Source organism: Oncorhynchus tshawytscha, linkage group LG16, assembly GCF_018296145.1.
Source record: "Oncorhynchus tshawytscha isolate Ot180627B linkage group LG16, Otsh_v2.0, whole genome shotgun sequence".
Classification (NCBI taxonomy): Eukaryota; Metazoa; Chordata; class Actinopteri; order Salmoniformes; family Salmonidae; genus Oncorhynchus; species Oncorhynchus tshawytscha.
Genome location: NC_056444.1, coordinates 50,453,566 through 50,475,761, shown reverse-complemented (window position 1 = coordinate 50,475,761; position 22,196 = coordinate 50,453,566). Strand labels below are relative to the sequence as shown.

The following is a 22,196-nucleotide window of genomic DNA, read 5'->3' as shown; positions in this document are numbered from 1 at the left end:
AAAGACCAAATCCACATTATGGCAAGAACAGCTCAAATAAGCAAAGAGAAATTAGATTCCATCATTACTTTAAGACATGAAGGTCAGTCAATCCGAAAAATTATTCAAGTGCAGTCGCAAAAACTATCAAGTGCTATGATGAAACTGGCACTCATGAGGACCTCCACAGCAAAGGACGAGCCAGAGTTACCTCTGCTGCAGAGGATAAGTTCATTAGAGTTATCAGCCCAAATAAATGCTTCACAGATTTCAAATAACAGACACATCTCAACATCAACTGTTCAGAGGAGACTGCGTGAATCAGGCCTTCATGATCAAATTGCTGCAAAGAAAACACTAGTAAAGGACACCACTAGTAAAGGACACCAATAAAAAGAAGAGACTTGCTTTGGCCAAGAAAAACGAGCAATGGGCATGAGACCGGTGGAAATCTATCCTGATGAGTCCAAATGTGAGATTTATGGTTCCAACCGCTGTGTCTTTGTGAGACGCAGAGTAGGTGAACGGATGATCTCCGCATTTGTGGTTCCCACGATGAAGCATGGAGGAGGAGGTGTAATGGTGCTTTGCTGGTGACACTGTCAGTGATTTATTTAGAATTCAAGGCACACTTAACCAGCATGGCTACCACAGCATTCTGCAGCGATACGCCATCCCATCTGGTTTGTGCTTAATGCGACTATCATTTGTTTTTTTAACAGGACAATGACACAACACACCTCCAGGCTGTGTAAGGGCTATTTGACCAAGAAGTAGAGTGATGGAGTGCTGCATAAGATGACCTGGCCTCCACAATCACCTGACCTCAACCCAATTGAGATGGTTTGGGATGAGTTGGACCTCAGAGTGAAGGAGAAGCAGCCAATAAGTGCTCAGCATATGTGGGAACTCCTTCAAGACTGTTGGAAAAGCATTCCAGGTGAAGTTGGTTGAGATAATGCCAAGAATGTGCAAAGCTATCAAAGCAAATTTTTTCTTTTTAACCCTTTTTTGTTTACTACATGATTCCATATGTGTTATTTCATAGATTTGTTGTCTTCACAATAATTATACAATGTCGAAAATAGTACAAATAAAGAAAAACCCTTGAATGGGTTGGTGTGTCCAAACTTTTGACTGGTACTTGTATATATATATGTATATGTATATATAGAAGATTGTGGACTTCAGGAAACAGCAGAGAGAGCACCCCCCTAACCACATCGACGGGACAGCAGTGGAGAAGGTGGAAAGTTTTAAGTTCCTTGGCGTACACGTCACGGACAAACTGAAATGGTCCGACCACACAGACAGTGTGGTGAAGAAGGCCCTCAGGAGTCTGAGGAAATTTGGCTTGTCACCTAAAACCCTCACAAACTTTTACAGATGCACAATTGAGAGCATCGGGTCGGGCTGTATCACAGCCTGGTACGGCAACTGCACCGCCCACAACCGCAAGGCTCTCCAGAGGGTGGTGCGGTCTGCACAACACATCACCGTGGGAAAACTACCTGACATCCAGGACACCTACACCACCCAATGTCACAGGAAGACCAAAAAGATCATCAAGGACAACAATCACCCGAGCCATTGCCTGTTCACCCTGCTACCATCAGGTGCATCAAAGCTGGGACTGAGAGACTGATAGAAGCTGTTTATCTCAAGGCCATCAGACTGTTAAAGAGCCATCGGTAACACAAAGAGGCTGCTGCAGACTTGAAATCATTGGCCACTTTAATAAATGGATCACTAGTCACTTTAATAATGCCACTTTAATAATATTTACATTTCTTGCATTACTAATCTCATATGTATATACTGTATTTTATACTATCTATTGCATCTTGCCTATGCAGCTCATCCATTTAATTATATGTATATATTCTCATTCCTTTACTTAGATTTATGTGTATTAGGTAGTTGTTGTGGAATTGTTAGATTACTGTTAGATATTACTGCACTGTCGGAACTAGAAGCACAAGCATTTCACAACACTGGCAATAACATCTGCTAACCATGTGTAGGTTACCAATACAATTTGATTTGACCAAGAATCTACTTGAACAAACCACATTTCTATTAAAAGTGTAGTTTATTTTGGTGTGTGATTCGTGTTGCGTTGTGCCTTATTCCCATGACCTATGTGAAAATAACTTCTACTCCTTGGTCACTTAAAGACTGACTGAACATTGCTGAAGGGCTTAAGCTACATTCTCATGTGACCCACTAGAATCAGCCAAGCCACGCAGCAGTCAGTCTAGACAGGGCCTGGAGCCAATCAAAAGTTATTTTTGAATCACCTCATACAGTAGGTGTTCTCTGCAGACCTACTAGGTCAAATAGATAAATACTTACAACTAGATTAGCTGCACTTGATTTGGCTTGCCTACAATGGAACCAATGAAATAGTGCAAACGCCAAGTTAATTGAGTGCACTTCAAATACAGTATTGGACATACAGCATGTATTTGACCTAGGTCTGGTGCTATGACGGTTTTGGTTACATGCAAGATGTTGATGAGAGACTGATGAAAAGATGGTGGAACAATGATTAAGGATCTGTCGTTTGTATTCCTCAAACTGAAAAAACTGTGGAACACTAACTGCTGTATATGTTCTATGATATATATTGAAATGATGTGTGACCACTGTGAAACAAGCAACTTATTAAACTAGCTAAAACCTATTCAAACAATGTTATAAATAAACCTTGACTGTTGAGCTGACTTGAGCTATTTCCTTGACTCGTTTTCTTTTCTAAACTGTTGACTGTGATCATTATCAGGTCTGTCACTACGGGGATGGTGGGAAGTGAGAGATGCTTGTCTGTTTGATAGCTGGGAAATTATGAGATTCTCATCGAGGATCGCCCAGGCATCAGCAAGTAGGTTATTATAGTAAATTACACAGTACACAATAACATTACACATTGGCCAATAGATGGCGATATAATGTCACATTTCTCCCAGCCATGTAAAGGGCTTTGTCTGGCATTTCTGATTCTAACTCAACAGACACAACTACGGAAGTCCAGAGAGGGCATATGAATACAAATAAATGGTTCCCTCATTATGTCAAGATCATGACATAACAAAAGTTGTTTAGTCGAGATCACAAGATAATCAAAAGTACTACGCATTAGCCATTAATTTGGTCAGATGCATGATAGCCAATCGCATGTAAGGAACAACACAGCTAACTTTGTCTTGTGAGCCAGCTAGTTAGATACGTAGTCTTGTTAGATAGATAGCTAGCAAGCTAGCTTGTTATCTATGCTGGTTGTTAACTTGCATAAGTGATATGTGTATAATTAAAAGGGACACTTCATGCTTTGTGGATAATATTTACATTTACAGTGGGTGAGCTCCATTCCTGACAGGCTGATCAGATTCAATTTCAGCCTCAGAGGCTGATAAATCAGGATGCTGGCTTGGAGGCTGTTTCATAGGTAAAGCTCCTTGCAGGAAGCCTACTAGGCAGCATCCTGATTTAACAGCCTCTGTGGCTACTATTGAATCAGGTCAGCCTGCCAGGAATAGAGCTCCCAGTCTTGATCATATACATAATGCACTGCCTGCTAATCTGCCTGCAAGGAGCTTTACCTATGAAACAGCCTACAAGGTAGAATCCTGATTTTATCAGCTTCTGAGACTGCTATTGAATCTGATCAAGCTCCGAGGCTGAAATTGAATCTGATAAGCTCACCCACTATGTAAATATTATTAGATTTGTTTGTCACTGGCCTACACACAATAACCCATAATGTCAAAGTGGAATTGTTTTTTAGGAAATGTTTACAAATTAATCAAATATGAAAAGCAGAAATGTCTTGAGTCTTGAGTATTCAACCCCTTTGTTATGTAAATTACATATTTCTGTATTTCATTTTCAATCAATTTGCAAACATTTCTAAAAACATGTTTACACTTTGTCATTATGGGGTATATTGTGTCGATGGGTGGGGTATGAATACTTTCTGAAGGCACTGTAGCTGCGTTGTTGCTTGCATGCGATTGGCTGTGGTCTTGGGGGTGGCATACAGCCTGGGAGACAGTGTTGCCTGTCAGGCATGTTCAGGGCTTAAATGCCCTACAAGGGCTTAGATTCCCCAAGAGCTCTTAGCTCAAGGTAACAGACAATTAGCTTGCTACCATTCTAACTTATGAACTGATAATGAGCTCCAAACACAAATGAAAGCATGATCTCGTGATCTCAACAAAACAACTTTTTTTATGTTGGGATCATGCGATAAATAAGTTGTGATCTCGACACAAGTGCTTTTGTTTTTCTTCATATGTCCTCTCTGGACTTCTGTAAACAACTCACATAGATAAACATTTAAAACATTAAAATACAATACAAATACTTATTATACATTTTTTTTTAAATCTATCATATTGTAACACGCCATATCAAAGTACAGAATTGTAGTGTTCCATAAAGCAATTTTGTGAATTGTCCAGTCATTTCATGATATGGGGTTTGACACCACTGATGCCATATTGGGAGCACAATAGAATGGTAAATGCAGAATGGATGTCTGTGATGATGAACACAGCATTAGTAAGTCTGGCTGTGTCCACCTTATTCAACTGTTTGGTTCTCTTGCAATCAACAAACAAACAGTCATGAATAGCCAGGCCTTACTGTCACACTATATACACAGACTGCTGGGACCCACATTACCGTAACGAAAAACACTAAAGCCTTGTTTCGAAAAATAAATAACAAGGAGAGCTGTGAGCCAATTGGAGAGGTCCAAAACATCTGGATCCCCATCTGTCATTGTCAATCATTCTCAGTGCTGCATCATTTTTACCCAGTAAAAAAAACAGAGCCTGTGCCAAAAGATTAACCTCCCCAGGGAATTAATCACTGTATAACCATAGAGATTAACCACTAGTATTATGTAGCTCATTTTACAGGGCCTGGGAAATATTGTTCAGAACGACACTGTTGTTGTAGCATAACTATATACTCTTTGGCTATTGTACTACTTTATCCACCAGAGGGAGACTCAAGGCAAGACTCTCCTACAAGTGGTCGGTTAATCTGAGGATTTGAAGTCAGCCAGTTCCAAAGTGATCATGGCAACGGCTTTACCTATGCCTCTGAGGTAAGGGAGACCAGGAATAGGCTGCATTATATTTGCCATACAACATGTTGCATACATGTGGGAAAGCCATGCATGAATTGGCTCCTGTGATTATGTGGGGAGATTCTTAACACAGTTGTAAGAAAGGCCACAACTAGGGTCTGTTTGATTTGGCCCATATGGGCCAAATATGGTCAAAATATATAGGGCCTACCTGTTGGACCCCAATAAAACAGACGGGGCCAACTACAGGTAATACAAATACTGTTATCTTGGAAGAAAAACAAATACACTGTGTATTCTTATTGAAAATCATTGAACAAATATATATCGATTATAATACAATTGTGTTCCCAATCCCTTCCCTTTGATATGCTTGGTGCGCCACTCTAAGGCCGTGTTCGAGAGCATCAAAACCATGATAATTCATGGGTAAATTTTTGACCGACTGCGTGATCTACAAACAATACTGAGTAGTTATTTCTGATGCACGGTGATTTGTCGATTAGTCAATCTTTACTCGCCTTTAAAGCCGGCTGCAATATCGAACGCGCCCATTCAGACAGACGTCACTGGTCAGCGTCTTTCGCCCCCTCCTTCATCGTCCTCCTCTTTGCACGCCCCTTCGGCCTTAAATGAACGCGATAAATCCTTGCGCGTCATGAGTCTTCGAGGGGATTGGTCAATCAACAGTGTCTTACGTTCATCCCTGTAGAGTGACCACGCCCCCGAAAATAACGCTCGTGTGGTGGAGCAAGAAAAAAAAAAGAAAAAAGAAGAGCCTCAACTGTAGGCAGAAACGGATTTATCGAATATCACAAGTGACGATACCAACATACCACACATTTTTTTGAAACACTGGGTAATTTGGATTCAAGGTAACGTCTAGGTTGTCCCTGACGCTCCTTGTTTACAGGAGCTTGGGATACACCGGTTTCGGATTGTCTGAACTGTCTGCAATCGTAACATCAGACGCTTCTAGCTAGCCAGCTTGTTGGCTAGTTTAGTTACCGGTAGCTAACTAAAGTAACGTGATCTATTAGCTATAACCGCCGTTACTTATGCGTATAATACTAAGTCATCCCTCGGCTATTTAATTATATGTTCTAGTTAGTTTCTTTAATCGGAACAAACCTGTTAGCTAACCTGGCTAGCTAAAGTTAACTTACATTCACAAGTCCCACCCTCCAAAGTATCATTAATTATATGCTAAATTAGCTGGATAGTTTGCTAGCTGGTGTAACAGTAGTAAGTAGCTACGTCGTCTGTTCGCTAATCAGCTAGCTAGTTTAACTCCGATTGGATATAATTAGTTAGCTATCTAGCTAGGTCAATTATTCCGTGCTGTTGATATTGATCCGTTATAGAATTAGCCGGAGGGGTTGAGCCGCTACCCTGGCAAGGAGACGGGCGAAAAAGAGGAGGCGAAATAAAGAGAACAGGGAGGCCAGCGAGGGAACCAGCTAACGGTCGTTATCATTTGTGCTAACGTTTACGGGTCAGCTGTCATAAAAGCATCTAGCGAGCGAGCTATCTAGCTAACGCTAACTTACACAACTTGACAGCTCAGTCAGATATCATAAACTAACGCTAACGTCACTGGTCATATTTCATTCTTTACACAAGACCGTACTCCCTTCGACAAAAAGAAGTGTCACTATTTGCTTGGACATTGTGTTAGCTGGCTAAACTAAGCAACCTCTCCGGTGAACTGCTCATCAATGTCAGCAAGCTAACCCAGTTTCTCTGACGCTATTACCAGTGTCATCTATCTCACAGTAGCAGTAGCTAACTAGCGTGCTACACATGGACTGATAGAATTCGTAGCTAGCTACATTTATATTTTTGTAAGAAAAACACAGTATACCTGAACATATTTGTAGTTAGGTAGCGCCATCTAAACACAGTCATGAGTATCGAGATACCGGTGGGATTGACGGAATTGCTGCAAGGCTACACGGTGGAGGTGCTTCGACAGAGGCCACCGGACCTGGTGGAATTCGCCGTGCAATATTTCACGCGCTTGCGGGACACCAGAAGCCAAGATGGGGCGGGTGCTGCTGTCAAGTTCGGGAAAGGAGTGATGTTTGATGGGGAGCCGATGCAAACCGAGTCAAATGGAGACGAAGACGGGTCCGACGAGTCTGATTTCGAGCGTAAGTTACTGCCTGATAAGGCCTTCCACCTAATATGGCCCAGACTGAATACGATCATGCTTAGTTGGTCATTTGAAACAGATGTGATAGAGATGAGTACAGATGGACTAAGTCTGCACTTCAGGACTGTAGTTGGAGAACCTTAGTTAAAACTAATTAGTCTTATGACTGCAACTGTCAGTGACATCCTATAGGCTGCACATGTTATATTAGATCCCACTGCGGATCTTATTTGGTTGGTTAATTGTCTTCAATGATGACATAAGTGCATGCACCCCACACCCATGCCATGAAAAACATATTTACAGAAAAAAAGATGCAGCCAGCTAATGTCTGCCAGCCCTGGCCGGACATAAGATGCCATGTTTGTTGTATTGTCACATGCACAAGTACAGTGAAATGCTTAAATTGCAAGCTCTACCCAACAGTGCAGTAATCAATATCAAAATAGTGTAACTAATTCAAAGTAAATAGTATAATAATAATAGTGCCTATAGTAATCTACACCCCCTTGAACTTTTTCACATTTTGTTGCGTTTCAAAGTGGGATTGAAATGAATTTAATTGTCATTTTTGTTAACACTTCATTTTAAGGGGTCCTTATTACATAAGTAATTACACTGTAACAAGTATTGTAATTAATTGTGATAATTCACAACTACACTGTAATTGCAGTCTAATTATAGTGGTGTAACAAAGCATGTTACCATGCTTGTTACAAAGTGTTCAAGTGTCCTATAGCATCCCAACTCACAATATTTCTGCCTGCACAAACCACGTGATAATTGTTAGCCAATTGATAACCTACCACCTCGCTGACACATCTCTGCAATAAAGGGCTCTGGAGTCTTGATGGCAAAACGGGTTCAGAAACGATACATGTTTTAAAAATACTTTAAATTGTTGAATCATTTGACTGCATTTGACAATGGGTGAATTAATAAACCATCAATTAAAATTGACACATTCAAAAAAGTTATGGTTAAGAATGTGGGAGTCATTCGTGCTTGCCAAATTGTATGCCTATAAAGCTTGGTTGAATAATGGTTTTAGGGCTGACACCAATTAGTTGACTGGTCAATTGTTAGGCTGTTGGTCAACCGAGATTATTTTAGTCGAGTAGTTCTATACATTCATGCATGGATGAGGAGTGTTGCTGCACAGCTATTTTCAGGTCTCCAGAGATGTTATATCGGGTTCAACTCCGGGCTCTGGCTGGGCCACTCAAGGATATTCAGAGACTTGTCCCGAAGCCACTCCTGTGTTGCTTTGGCTGTGTTCTTAGAGTTGTTGTCCTTCCTTTGGAAGGTGAACCTTCGGCCCAGTCTGAAGTCCTGAGTGCTCTGGAGCAGGTTTTCATCAAGGATCTCTGTACTTTGCTCAGTTCATTTTTCCTTCAATACTGACTAGTCTCCCAGTCCCTGCTGCTGAAAAACATCCCCATAGCATGTTGGTGCCAGGTTTCCTCCACACGTGAAGCTTGGCATTCAGGCCAAAGAGTTACATCTTGTTTTAGTCAGACCAGAGAGTCTTGTTTCTCATGGTCTGAGATTCTTTAGGTGCCTTTTGGCAAACTCCAAGTGGACTGTTATGTGCCTTTTTACTGAGGATTGGCTTCCGTCTGGCCACTCTACCATAAAGGCCTGATTGTTGGGGTGCTGCAGGGATGGTTGTCCTTCTGGAATGTTCTCCCATCTCCACAGAGGAGCTCTGTCAGTGACCATCGGATTCTTGGTCACCTCCCTGACCAAGGCCCTTCGTCCCCGATTGCTCAGTTTTGCCAGGCGGCCAGCTCTAGGAAGAGTCTTGTTGGTTCCAAACTTCTTCTATTTAAGAATGATGGAGGCCACTGTGTTCTTGGATCTTCAATGTTGGAGAATATTTTTTTGGTTCCCTTCCCCAGATCTGTGCCTTGACACAATCCTGTCTCGGAGCTCTACCGACAATTCCTTCGACCTCATTGCTTGGTTTTTGCTCTGACATGCACTGTCAACTGTGGGACCTTATATAGACCGGTGTGTGGCTTTCCAAATCATGTCCAATCAATTGAATTTACCACAGAACTCCAAGTTGTAGAAACATCTCTAGCATGATCAATGGAAACAGGATAGACCTGAGCTCAATTTCGAGTCTCATAGCAAAGGGTCTGAATACTTATGTAAATAAGGTAGTTCTGTTTTGTCTTTCTAAACCTGTTTTCGCTTTTGTCATTATGTGTAGATTGATGAAGAATTTTATTTAATCCATTTTAGAATAAGGCTGTAACGTAATAAAATGTGAAAAACGGTACGGGGTCTGAATAGTTTCCGAATGCACTGTAACCTTGCAAGGGTTTCACTGTTGAGGAACAGTCTCACGTTTGGATGAGATTCCTTGGTGCAGAATAAATATCAACCCTCACAGAGAAGCACGAGATTGAACTGAACTACATTTTCTAAGTTCTAAGTGTTTTCCGCCTTAGTTAACACTATTAACGTTTCCCTTTACTTTGGGAATTGTGATCAAGTCAACGCAATATTAGCCATTTTCAATGCAACATACCGAAACAAAACAAACTATACAAGAGATTTTGTTTTAGGCGGAACATCGGAGTAGGATTCTATTGTGTAAACATGCACGACCCAGCCCGTACTCTACACAGACCAGTGCGGCCTAACCAATCAGAGCTGCAGGACTTTATGCAAATAGACCGTTGCTATAATGGATCTGTGCCATTCACTTTGAACTTGACTGTGTTTACAGCATGAGTGGTAGTGAGTAAATGTGCTTGTTTTGATATCAAAGCCAGAGCTGCATGTAGCCACGTGTGCACATTTGTTCATATCCTTTGCTAATTAGTGAGTTATTAGTCCGGTCCTAGATCGTTTTCAGTCAGCAATGGGGGAGGGATTGTTTCTTACAAGGGCACAATACATCTTTGAAAAGTGAGTCGGATAAAGAGTTTTTTTCTTTTTCTTCTTCTTAAAGGAGCAGTTTTGTATTGAGACGGGCTTGAATAAGCTAAGTAGCCAATAGGCATATGTTAGCATCGTTTGTCTGATTCTCTCTAATAATGGTATGTGAATAATAATGAATTTTATTTTTGTAAAGTGGTTTCTTGCATCAAACAAAACAAACCTTAGTCACCTCCTTGTCTGACGGACAAGTGGATAAACAGGTTACAGTCAAGCTCTGCATACTTTTTTTTTCTTTCGAAAGTCTCATGGAATGTAGGCCTACATTGAAAAGCACACATTGGCTGCTACTGTAGGCTGAATGATAACACGTCTATTTCCACGTTAAAATGTTATGGGATGTATTTTCTCCATTGTTTTTTATGGCAGGTCACTCTGGCAGCCACAGTAGCCTACTTGACCATTTTCTGAAACTAACTTAATGTGGGTACAGCTTCAATTCACTGTAAACGCACGCTGGAATTTGCACAGAAGTTTCACAACATTCGAGTTTGTGCTCAGCCGACCTGAAATTTGCTCAGTGTTGAACAAAAATTTGAGGGAACATTGATCTGCACAACACGCTCGAAATAACGACCACCTCAAACAAGCCCACGTGTTGACCTTAACAAGTGTGCAAAGAATGGGGTTCGAGAAAGTCGGTGTACAAAATCCAGACATTGCAGAGAAAGAAACAGTGTTGTAGGTCAAAAAAACATCAACACGGGAGAGCGAAGGTACGTTTTCATTTTTGACAGGCTTGCCCATTAGTCTAGCTAGCGTGTTACCTAAAACAGAATAGACTTTCCATGCAAAGGGGGTGTTCAACTTTTTTTATTAGCTAGCTAGTTTTCTAACCAAGGCTAGCTAGCTAAAGGTGGTGAAATATGGTATAGTTGCTACTCTCTAGCTAGCTAACGTTAACTGGGCTCGATGGTCTGATCTTCCCTTAACCTTGTTCTCGGGGTATCCATTACCCAAGGTTATTACGTGAGACACACTCAGCATCTTAACACTAGCTTGCTAGCTAGCTACTTGTGTCAATACACTTAGTTCATTTTCAATGCAGGTAACTTGTTTATTAGTGTTAGCAAGGACTATTATTGTAAGCTGGGTAACACCACAACTAGCTAACTATATGCCTAAACTATAAAAATCATGATGATCACTAGATGGAATGTAGTGTCTATGCTAAATTGTCATACATTTATCTTCTCTACCACAGATTTCCACAAGGTCTGACTCCAGGATAGGAAAATGCTTACAAGAAAGAAACCGATGAAGACTGAGTCAGAGAGTTGTCGATTTCCATTTTTACCTGTAATGTAAAAAGGGAAGAAAAATACAATCCCATTTTTCTAACTTATTTACACTACCAGTCAAAAGTTTGGACACACATACTCAAGGGTTTCTTTATTTGTACTTTATTTGTCCATATTATGGCAAGAACAGCTCAAATAAGCAAAGAGAAATGACAGTCCATCATTACTTTAAGACATGAAGGTCAATCAATCCAGAAAATTGCAGTCGCAAACACCGCCAAGCGCTATGATGTAACTTCCTCATGAGGACCGCCACAGGAAAGGAAGACCCAGAGTTACCTCTGCTGCAGAGGATAAGTTCATTAGAGTTACAAGCCTCAGAAATTGCAGCCCAAATAAATGCTTCACGGAGTTCAAGTCTGTGTGAATCAGGCCTTCATGGTCGAATTGCTGCAAAGAAACCACTAGTAAAGGACACCAATAATAAGAAGAGACTTGCTTGGGCCAAGAAACCCGAGCAATGGACATTAGACCAGTGGAATTCTTTCCTTTGGTCTGATGAGTCCTAATGTGAGATTTTTGGTTCCAACCACCGTGTCTTTGTGAGACGCAGAGTAGGTGAAAGGAAGATCTTAGAATTCAAGGTACACTTAACCAGCATGGCTACCACAGCATTCTGCAGCGATACGCCATCCCATCTGGTTTGCGCTTAGTGGCACTATGATTTGTTTTTCAACAGGACAATGACCCAACACACCTCCAGGCTGTGTCAGGGCTATGTCACCAAGAAGGAGAGTGATGGAGTGCTGCATCACATGACCTGGCCTCCACAATTACCCGACCTCAGCCCAATTGAGATGGTTTGAGATGAGTTGAACCGCAGAGTGAAGGAGAAGCAGCCAACAAGTGCTCAGCATGTGGGAACTCCTTCAAGACGGTTGGGAAAGCATTCCAAGTGAAGCTGGTTGAGAGAATGCCGAGAGTGCAAAGCTGTAATCAAGGCAAAGGGTGGCTACTTTGAAGAATCTAAAATATATTTTGATTTTAACACTTTTTTGGTTACTACATGATTCCATGTGTTATTTCATAGTTTGTATGTCTTCACTATTATTCTACAATGTAGAAAATAGTCAAAATGAATAACTCTTGAATGAGTAGGTGTGTCCAAACTTTTGACCGGTACTGTGTTTTAGCGCAATGTTCCAAATGCCTGTATCACAAGAATCAAGTTTTATTTTAGTTTTTTATGATAATTATTTATTTTTGGTCTCGTCTCCTTCGCTCTTTCTGTGCGCACTATGCAATTTCTCACTCGTAACACAGACACCAAGACCCCTCCCCCTGCCACTTACAACAGCAAAGACGAAAGATCACTTCCTCCTCTCTGACAACAAGCATTTTCAACTCGCTATTTGCGTTTGAGGTTTGGTCCAACAGTATCAATGAATATGATTCTGGGAAAATGTATGCTCAGTTTCTGCTGCGTGCGGCATTGTGGTACTGCTCGCTGCATTTTAGCCACAATACTATTATGTGCTAGCTGTCTAGTCTGTGTTTTTATAAATGTGGTCCATGCGGTTGTGGAATGCTGATATTTAGCCTAGGTATAATTTTACAAGCCCTGAATTCATTAGATTGTTCCTGACTGTTTGAAATGCAGTGTATTGTCCATTAATTGTACAACAAAGCTTATTTAGTTCTTTGCACTCAGGGAGGGGTGCACCGTAGAGTTGTCGATTTGATGGAGAGGTATTTGAGCGGGCAGGCCTTCCCCGGGAGGAAGAGCAGCTCAGTCCTGTTGAGCTTGAGGTGGTGGGCCCGACATTCAAGCTGAGAATTCCTCTCTTGGCGTGGAAACCATCGCTCACACATAACACCACTACTTTCAGCCACTGGCACGCTTGGACAGTTTCTTAAAATGTTATTGGCATATTATGGCAGACCCTTGGTCCCCATGATAATGGAAGTTCCCATCATCAAACTTGACACTGTTTTGTAACTTGTTTATTGTGTAAACGACCGTAGCTGCAGTAATATTCAGCGCCATACTTAAAGGGGCAATTGGCGATTTGCTACATCTATTTATTGACTAAATTCCTTATATATATATATACCCATTGATTCTTAAAGAATATAAATGCCTCTTGCGCTGACTTCAATTGTCTTACCCAAAATATGCTTCTTTGACTTAAACACTTACGCCGGGTAGCCTCAACACGATTAAAACTGTCATTTTGAATTAATGAATGGTCAGTCCTTGCGTCCATAGTTCTGTATGAATTTGAGTGGTTACATTTCTCTTGCCCTTTGAACTGCAGTTTGTCCCTTCAAGCTACTTCAAGGTGCTATAAATAGGATTTCTTTACATTTTTTGCATTGTAATTTCAGAAAATGACCATATATCTGCAGCAATAGTTAAATAAGTGTTTTACCGTGTTGAATACCCGTGAATGTTGTGATTGGCTGTCTTAATCGCATATTTATTTCTCCCGCTAAAGCGGTATCTGTTGTCAAAATGGGAAAGCTGTTTTGACTATTTAGTGGCCAGTGTAGAAATCGCTGTAATTTCCTGTTTGCTAAAATTCTACACTGTTCAATTTCTGTTTTATGTGAGAATACAAGCACTGAATAGTGTAGGGAGTCATTGTACTGTCTAAATATATTTTCAATAACAAGCAAAAAAACACTTTACAGCTGAGGACAAAAAGTAAAAGGCTCAAGCGTGAGTCTCCATGTTATGGGGAAATTGGATGAGGGAGAGATTTTGTTTTGAATGCAGTCTAGTCCTGTATTCAATTCACCTAGCTTCCACATAGTGGAGAAATTGTAGCACCTTTTTTAAAGGAATTAAAATATAGTTTTGAAAACAAACTGTTGCCTCAATCCTATTGTCATCGAAGTAGAAGTTCCATTAGAGCTCGTTTTAACCAATTAGCCTCCTAACATTTTTGCACATTTTCGTTCTTTCCTCACTGACCTTGTTTTATTATTGCGAGGAGGGGAAATGAATGAATAATGGTATATTGATGTTTTTTTTTTTAAACAACGTTTTTTTTAAATGCTGAGAGACAGATGAATAGATGGGCTGTAAAAGACAGGGGGAGGAGTAGACTGGCTGTATAGAGAGAGCGAGCCTGTAGGAAGAGGAAGAACGATTTACACAGGCACTTCATAACTTGTCTGAGTGCATTACAAGGCCTCGTGAATAGAGGAGAATCACCTGAATGAAAACATGACAGACTGCAGGCAATTGTCAGGACACTTTGCAGATGGGTTACTGTAACCAGATTTTGTATCACAGGGGTTGTGTTAACCCAGAATTATGTTTTTCACATAGGGGGGGTGAGAAGCATAAGAAATATCTTGCTGCGTTTTGCAAACGCTGATCTAAAATGCTTCTTATTGTAACTTCTGCTTGACTTCAGACTTTTGTGCTTCAGTTGCCCTTCTCCACTCAGATGAGAAATCTTTGCTCGTTGGTCTAACAATCAAATTCCCGCATTCACGAACGGGCATTCTGTCAGCAGACAGCGCTCTGACTGATGTGTAGCTACTTTTTGCAACAAATTTTAGTCACTCTACTCATGTGGAATGGACAGAGATTGGGCCTACTATAATGCCTAGCCCTAGTGTGCGTTATTGCCCCTATGCCTTAATGAAAACGGTGGCAGTGGGATCAAACGCATGCAATGACATGAGAATAGATGACTGTTTTCGAGCATAATTTTGTGCCATTCACTGAAGTAAAGGAGCAAATGTGGTCACTATCGGATGTCCAACAGGTGACCTAATTACCAGGCCCGATTGTGCATGTAGGATAATCTAATGGTTAGCGTCCCTCGATACCCACTCTAAACTGGCTTTAAAATTGCTCCCTGTCTCTCCATGTGAGCGTGAATGGGGAGGCAAACATCTAGACATCTGCATGCAGTTTACTGGTGTATTTTCAGCCGCGTTTTGATAAGCATCTGAACTTTTGGCACTTCCTAATTCCCTGTGCATCACATGTGGCAGGAAACTGAGGGAAAGCCCATCCTCGCTTTTATTTGCAGTTCGTACGGTGCCCGCTCCCGTGCCAGGTTGTGCACTATGAAGTCCCTGCGTTGAACACGAGCAGTCACCGTGTTCAGTCACTTGTTCGTGGGTTTTATGCGGCTTGGCCGCTCTACGCGGAATGATATGGAAACCATCCTCTCTCATCATTCTAATTAGACTGAACAAAAACATAAATGCAACATGTAAAGTGTCCCATGTTTGATGAGCTGATTTAAAAAAAAAAATCCCTAGAAATGTTCCATATGCGCACAAAGCTTTTTTTCTCTAAAATGTTCTGCACATATTTGTTTACATCCCTATTATTGAAAATGGTTCCATGCAATAATGGCTCTATATAATACTGTATGCTTTTTTGAATTTGTTCTGGATTTGTGGACTGTGAAAAGACCCCTGGTGGGATAAGCGTGTGTCAGAGCTGTGTGTAAGTTGACTATGCAAACAATTTGGGATTTTCAACACCGTGTTTCTTATAAAAATAAGTGATGCAGTCAGTCTCTTCTCAACTCTTAGCCAAAAGAGACTGGCATGCATAGTATTTATATCAGCCATCTGATTGCAATGAAGAGCAAAACATGCCGCTATGTTCTGGGCCAGCTGCAGCTTAACTCAGTCTTTCCTTGCAGCACTGGACCACATGACTGGACAATAATCAAGATTCGACAAAACTAGAGCCTGTAGAACTTGCTTTTTGGAGTGTGGTGTCAAAAAAGCAGAGCATCTCTTTATTACGGCCAGACCTCTCCCTATCTTTACAACCGTTGAATCTATATGTTTTGACCATGACAGTTTACAATCTAAAGTAACGGCAAGTAATTTAGTCTCCTCAACTTGTTCAACAGCCACACCATTCATTACCAGATTCAGCTGAGGTCTAGAACTTCTGGAATGATTTGTACCAAATACAATGCTCTTAGTTTTAGATGTTCAATACCAGTTTATTACTGGCCACCCATTCCAAAACACACTGCAACTCTTTGTTGAGGGTTTCAGTGACTGCATTAGCTGTGGTTGCTGACACGTGTATATGGTTAAATCATCAGCATATATGGACACACATGCTTTGTTTAATGCCAGTGGCAGGTCATTAGTAAAAATAGAAAGAGTAGAGGGCCTAGAGAGCTGCCCTGCGGTACACGACACTTTACATTTTTGACATTAGAGAAGCTTCCATTAAAGAAAACCCTCTGAGTTCTATTAGATGGCTCTGAATTCACAATATGGCAGAGGTTGAAAAGCCATAACTCAAGTTTTTTTCAACAACGGGTTATGGTCAATAATATCAATTTCTTTCAACCAATCCTTCATTTGTGTTAGTGGAGTACGTGTTGAGTGCCCTTCTTTATAAGCATGCTGAAAGTCTGTTGTTAATTTGTTTACAGAGAAATAGCATTGTATTTGGTCAAACACACATTTTTCCCTAACAGTTTGCTAAGACCTGGCAGCGAGCTGATCGGTCTGCTGTTAGAACCAGTAAAGGCTGCTTTGCCACTCTTGGGTAGCGGAATTACTTTGGCTTCCCTCCAGGCCTGAGGACAAAGCCTTTCCTCTAGGCTCAGATAAAAAATATAACAGATAGGAGTGACTATAGAGTCAGCTACCATCCTCAGTAGCTTTCCATCTAAGTTGTCAATGCCAGGAGGTTTGTCATTATTGATCGATAACAATTTTTCCACCTCTCCCACAATAACTTTACAAAATTCAAACTTGCAATGCTTTTCTTTTCCTTTATGCATGAATACAATTTCTCACTGATTAGTCACTGATTAGTCACTGGTTACAGTAAGAATCTTCCTCTTGAGTGGACAGCTTGATGAAAACCAGTCAATATTCAGGTCCCCAAGAAGGTAGACCTCTCTGTTTACATCACATACACTCAAGTATTTCACACACATATTATTTAGATACTGACTGTTAGCACTTGGTGGCCTGTAGAAACACCCCAAAAGAAGAGGCTTTAGATATGGTTGCAGGTTTACTTGGTACAACACTTCAATAACACTTGACATAAGATCTTCTCTAAGCATTACAGGGATATGGCTCTGAATATATGTGTGTACAGCAACACCTCTCCATAAGAATGTATGTCTCTTCTATAGATGTTATATCCCTGTATTGCTACTGCTGTATCATCAAATGTATTATCTACAGTAAGTGAGTCTCAGAAATGGCTAATATATATGTATGTTATCTGATGTTAGCAAGTTATTGATTTCATGAACCTTATTTCTAAGGCTACATATATTAATATGGGCTATTTTCAGCCTGTTCCTCGGTAGCTTATCAGAGATGGGCTTAATACTGAAACGAGCAAACAAAGCAAAAGAAAAAATGTATATATTCAGCAGTCCATTAATCAATTGTTCTGTGTGTACGTGCTGCGGGGTTTAAGCTACAAACCCATAGGCTTGGCTCTCTCATCCCTTCCAGGCTTCTGGGAGGTAGAGTGGACAATGAGCCTGTCATAGCGGATGTAAGCAATGTCCCCAGGGGCTCTGGCAGCTTTCATAGCTGGGATCATTTCTGTCCTCTTCTGGCTCACAGCTTCAGGATAGTCCTCGTTGAGGAAGATATGAGTTCCTCAAGTTCTTGGCTCTTTCCAGAACAGCTACCTGGTCCTTGAACCTCAGGAACTTGACCACTATCGGCCTGGGTCTATCACCTGGCCCGGGGGTGGGTTTTCCAGTTCTGTGGGCGCGCTCCACCTCAATCTTCCTGTGGTCCATCTTCAATTTCTCAGAGATCATTTCCTTCACTTTGTCCTCAGACTCCATCCAGGTCTCATGTGGAGATTCTGCAATTCTGTCCACAACCATGTTCCGCCTTGATTGTCTCTCGAAATAAATCAGATCTGTCATTGTTGTCATGGATTCACACACACAACTGATGTCCTCTCTCAATGACTTACAGATTGCTGTCATCTTGCCGTTCTCCTGTTTCAACTCATCGAGCTGACCCTGGCAGAACTTAGCTGTTCTTCAGGTCCTGGACCTCTCTGGTCAGGTCGTCCATTCTTGGAATCCACGACTATTTGGACAAAACACTTGAAGCTTTTTTCTTGTTGTTGTAACAACTGCTTGTATGTATCTTTTATTTATTTAAATCCTACATGTGTGATAGACACCACTGTCCTCAACGGTACTCCCGCCGGCTTTGGTCTTTGTCATGGTAGCTAGCAACGTAGGTTACTCCTCGCAGTTCCAGACAGGGCAGGTCAGGTGGAAGATTGATGACAACAAACAGCAGCGATCTCGACAGCCACAAACCCGGGACAATGAACTATAACTCTGTAGTATTTATATTTTTGTTCAGTGCGCTGTACATATTGTTATGGAATGCATAATAACCTATGACGTAGCTAACAATGAGACTGCAAAAAGTGTTAACTTGTTGCATGCTTTGATGTAGTTAATAATCTGTGGCTTTGTGCCCCAGATTGCCTGACTTTATCTTGATACTACCGGTCCACTGTAATATCGTTAACATTGAAATCAAGTTTAAAACACACCGCCAAGACTGCCCTGTCTCTCTCACTCAGGCACATAGTAGCCGTCAGGATTAACACGCAGATCTTACTCTCCCCGCGCTGGGTGTGACGGCATAGCTTCTTGATCTGATTATACAAGGTGGTTTAGTGTAGTGTTTCCCAGCTCCTGTCCTTAAGTACCCCCCCCGACAACGTCACCTGATTCAACTTGCCAACTAATCATCAAGCCCTGGATTAACCAGGTGACTTTGTCAAGGACTACATCAAAAATGTGCTGTTGGGGGTACTCGAGGAGTTGGGGGGGTACACTAGTTTAGGGAGAGTGGGCTTAACAAGACAGAGATAGATGCTGTCAGGGTGGGGGAGTGGTGGAAAAAGTACCCAATAGCCATACTTGAGTAAAAGTACAGAACTTTTTAATAGTACTTGTCTAAAAGTACTTGGTTTTAAATATACTTAAGTATCAAAAGTAAATGTAATTGCTAAAATATACTCAAGTATCAAAAGTATCACTCATTTCAAATTCTTTACATTAAGCAAAGCAGACGGCACCATTTTCTTGTTTTTAAAATGAATGGATAGACAGGGGGCACACTCCCACACTCAGACATTATTTATAAAAGATGCATTTGTGTTTAGTGAGTCCGCCAGACCATAGGCAGAAGGGATGACCATGTGTTCTCTTGATAAGTGTGTGAATTTCACAATTTTCCTGTCCTGCTAAGCATTCAAAATGTAACGAGTACTTTGGGTTGTCAGGGTAAATGTATGGAATGAAAAGTACAACATTTTTTTTTAGGAATGTAGTAAAGTAAAAGTTGTCATACCTCAAAACGACTTAAGTAAAAATACTTTAAAGTACTACTAAATACTTTACACCACTGGAAAGGTGCTGGAGCTGAGGGAGCTAATCGCCTGGCTCTAACAAACAGTACCGATTTTATATGTATGGTATTTTAGTAGAGTAGGCATAATATGGGCTATAATCAGTGTTAGGTAATTGGTAAAATATATTTTCAGTAGCTTCCCCAACACTTGAAGTTAAGCTACCCTAAAGAAAAATATAGTTTACTGAAATTACTTTGAAAAAGTAGTTCACTACATCCAAACTACGTCATGATACATTTTCATATCTAAATCTGAAATTTCATAGACTACAAATTGCAAGAACCGATCACTCGACTCGGATGTTAACAGAATGTGTAATTTAGCCTATTAAATGCAAACTGTTTCAAGGGAAATTCTTGCCCATTTCACTATATTTTTGGCAAAAAAACTAGTGGAGTGCCATTAGTTAGCTACACCGCTACATTGCAAAAAAGTGATTTAACTACTGAAAACACTACCAAGATTAGAATTTAGTTCAACTACTACCAAGCTACTACAAAATGTAGTTACATCTCAAACACTGGCTACAATACATGAAAATAGTCATGGAAGATGTCTGACATTTTCCAGGTTTTTGTCTGAAATGACCTTGTCTTGTCAAAGTAGAGTGAATACTGTCCAGGCCACAACCTCGGCCCTGTCCTCTCTAAACCAATTAGAGTGGGAATAAAGTGGACAGGCAGCGACCTTGCCTAATCAGACAGTAGATAAGCGCAGGGGTTCAGTAGTAGTTCACTAAGGGTGTTTTCACATATAGATCAGTTATTTTAATAGAGGCCCGAGTCCTCTTTAAAACTCTGGGATAAAAAGAAGCTAAGTAACTCTGTTCTCTTTATGCCCCTTGCCAGTTCACTTTACCTGTTTTTGTTGTTCAAGTCCTCTTTACATTCACATATCTGTTTTAGAAAGGAACCTAGACCTTTTTCCAGCATTCACACAATGCACTATGGGTTTTTTACAAAGTTCAGGACAAGCCATTTCATCAGAACGTGTTATCTGACAGCTAGATATACCTACTTAAATTCTGGAAGCTAATAGATTGTGTTTTAGTTCAAATATGAGACATCGTTGTAATCAAATGATACTATTAACATGTAAATGCATATGAATTCGGAGGGCAGAAATAATTAAATATTAAAGCGTTAGACCTCTCACTAAATGCATCAGTCATACGAAAGTTATACTTCAATCCAAACTGGTTCTCTAGCAACTTAGTAAGAATGTCTCACCCCATGTTCAAGAATGGCCCTTTTCCCTTTATTCAGATTACAAATGCTCACTTTCGGTTATTTGAAAGTGAAATAATGTCCAAAATATGGTTATTTTTTAAAGAAGCCATAGAAAGTTGGTTGCAATTTCAGTTTAATCGACCAGAAAAGACACAACAAATATTGTGGTTAAACTCCAATATACTAATTGATAAAAATAACTATTTTTCGATAAAATGTTTAGAAAAGGTATAATCTTTGTAAATTACAGTGGGGCAAAAAAGTATTTAGTCAGCCACCAATTGGGCAAGTTCTCCCACTTAGAGGCCTGTAATTTTCATCATAATTACACTTCAACTATGACAGACAAAATGAGGGGGAAAAATCCAGAAAATCACATTGTAGGATTTTTAATGAATTTATTTGCAAATTATGGTGGAAAACAAGTATTTGGTCACCTACAAACAAGCAAGATTTCTGGCTCTCACAGACCTGTAACTTCTTCTTTAAGAGGCTCCTCTGTCCTCCACTCGTTACCTGTATTAATGGCACCTGTTTGAGCTTGTTATCAGTATAAAAGACACCTGTCCACAACCTCAGTCACACTCCAAACTCCATTATGGCCAAGACCAAAGAGCTGTCAAAGGACACCAGAAACAAAATTGTAGACCTGCACCAGGCTGGGAAGACTGAATCTGCAATAGGTAAGCAGCTTGGTTTGAAGAAATCAACTGTGGGAGCAATTATTAGGAAATGGAAGACACAAGACCATTGATAATCTCCCTCGATCTGGGGCTCCACGCAACATCTCACCCCGTGGGGTCAAAATGATCACAAGAACGGTGAGCAAAAATCCCAGAACCACACGGGGGGACCTAGTGAATGACCTGCAGAGAGCTGGGACCAACGTAACAAAGCCTACCATCAGTAACACACTACGCCGCCAGGGACTCAAATCCTGCAGTGCCAGACGTGTCCCCCTGCTTAAGCAAGTACATGTGCAGGTCCGTCTGAAGTTTGCTAGAGAGCATTTGGATGATCCAGAAGAAGATTGGGAGAATGTCATATGGTCAGATGAAACCAAAATATAACTTTTTGGTAAAAACTCAACTCGTCGTGTTTGGAGGGCAAAGAA

At 40.8% G+C, this 22,196-nt stretch overlaps 1 protein-coding gene across 2 annotated transcripts in view; it reads left to right on the top strand.

Annotated features, from left to right (window-relative positions):
• Positions 1 to 5,778: 5,778 nt before the first annotated feature.
• Positions 5,779 to 22,196, top strand: part of prkar2aa (protein kinase, cAMP-dependent, regulatory, type II, alpha A) — a 38,859-nt gene continuing 22,441 nt past the window's right edge. Inside the window, exon 1 of one of the 2 annotated variants that reach the window (XM_024375272.2) lies at positions 5,779 to 7,230. In XM_024375272.2, coding sequence (XP_024231040.1) covers positions 6,984 to 7,230 — 247 coding nt within the window. In that variant the 5' untranslated portion in view covers positions 5,779 to 6,983. The remainder of the gene's footprint in view (positions 7,231 to 22,196) is intronic. The other variant, XM_024375271.2, reaches the window with a different exon arrangement.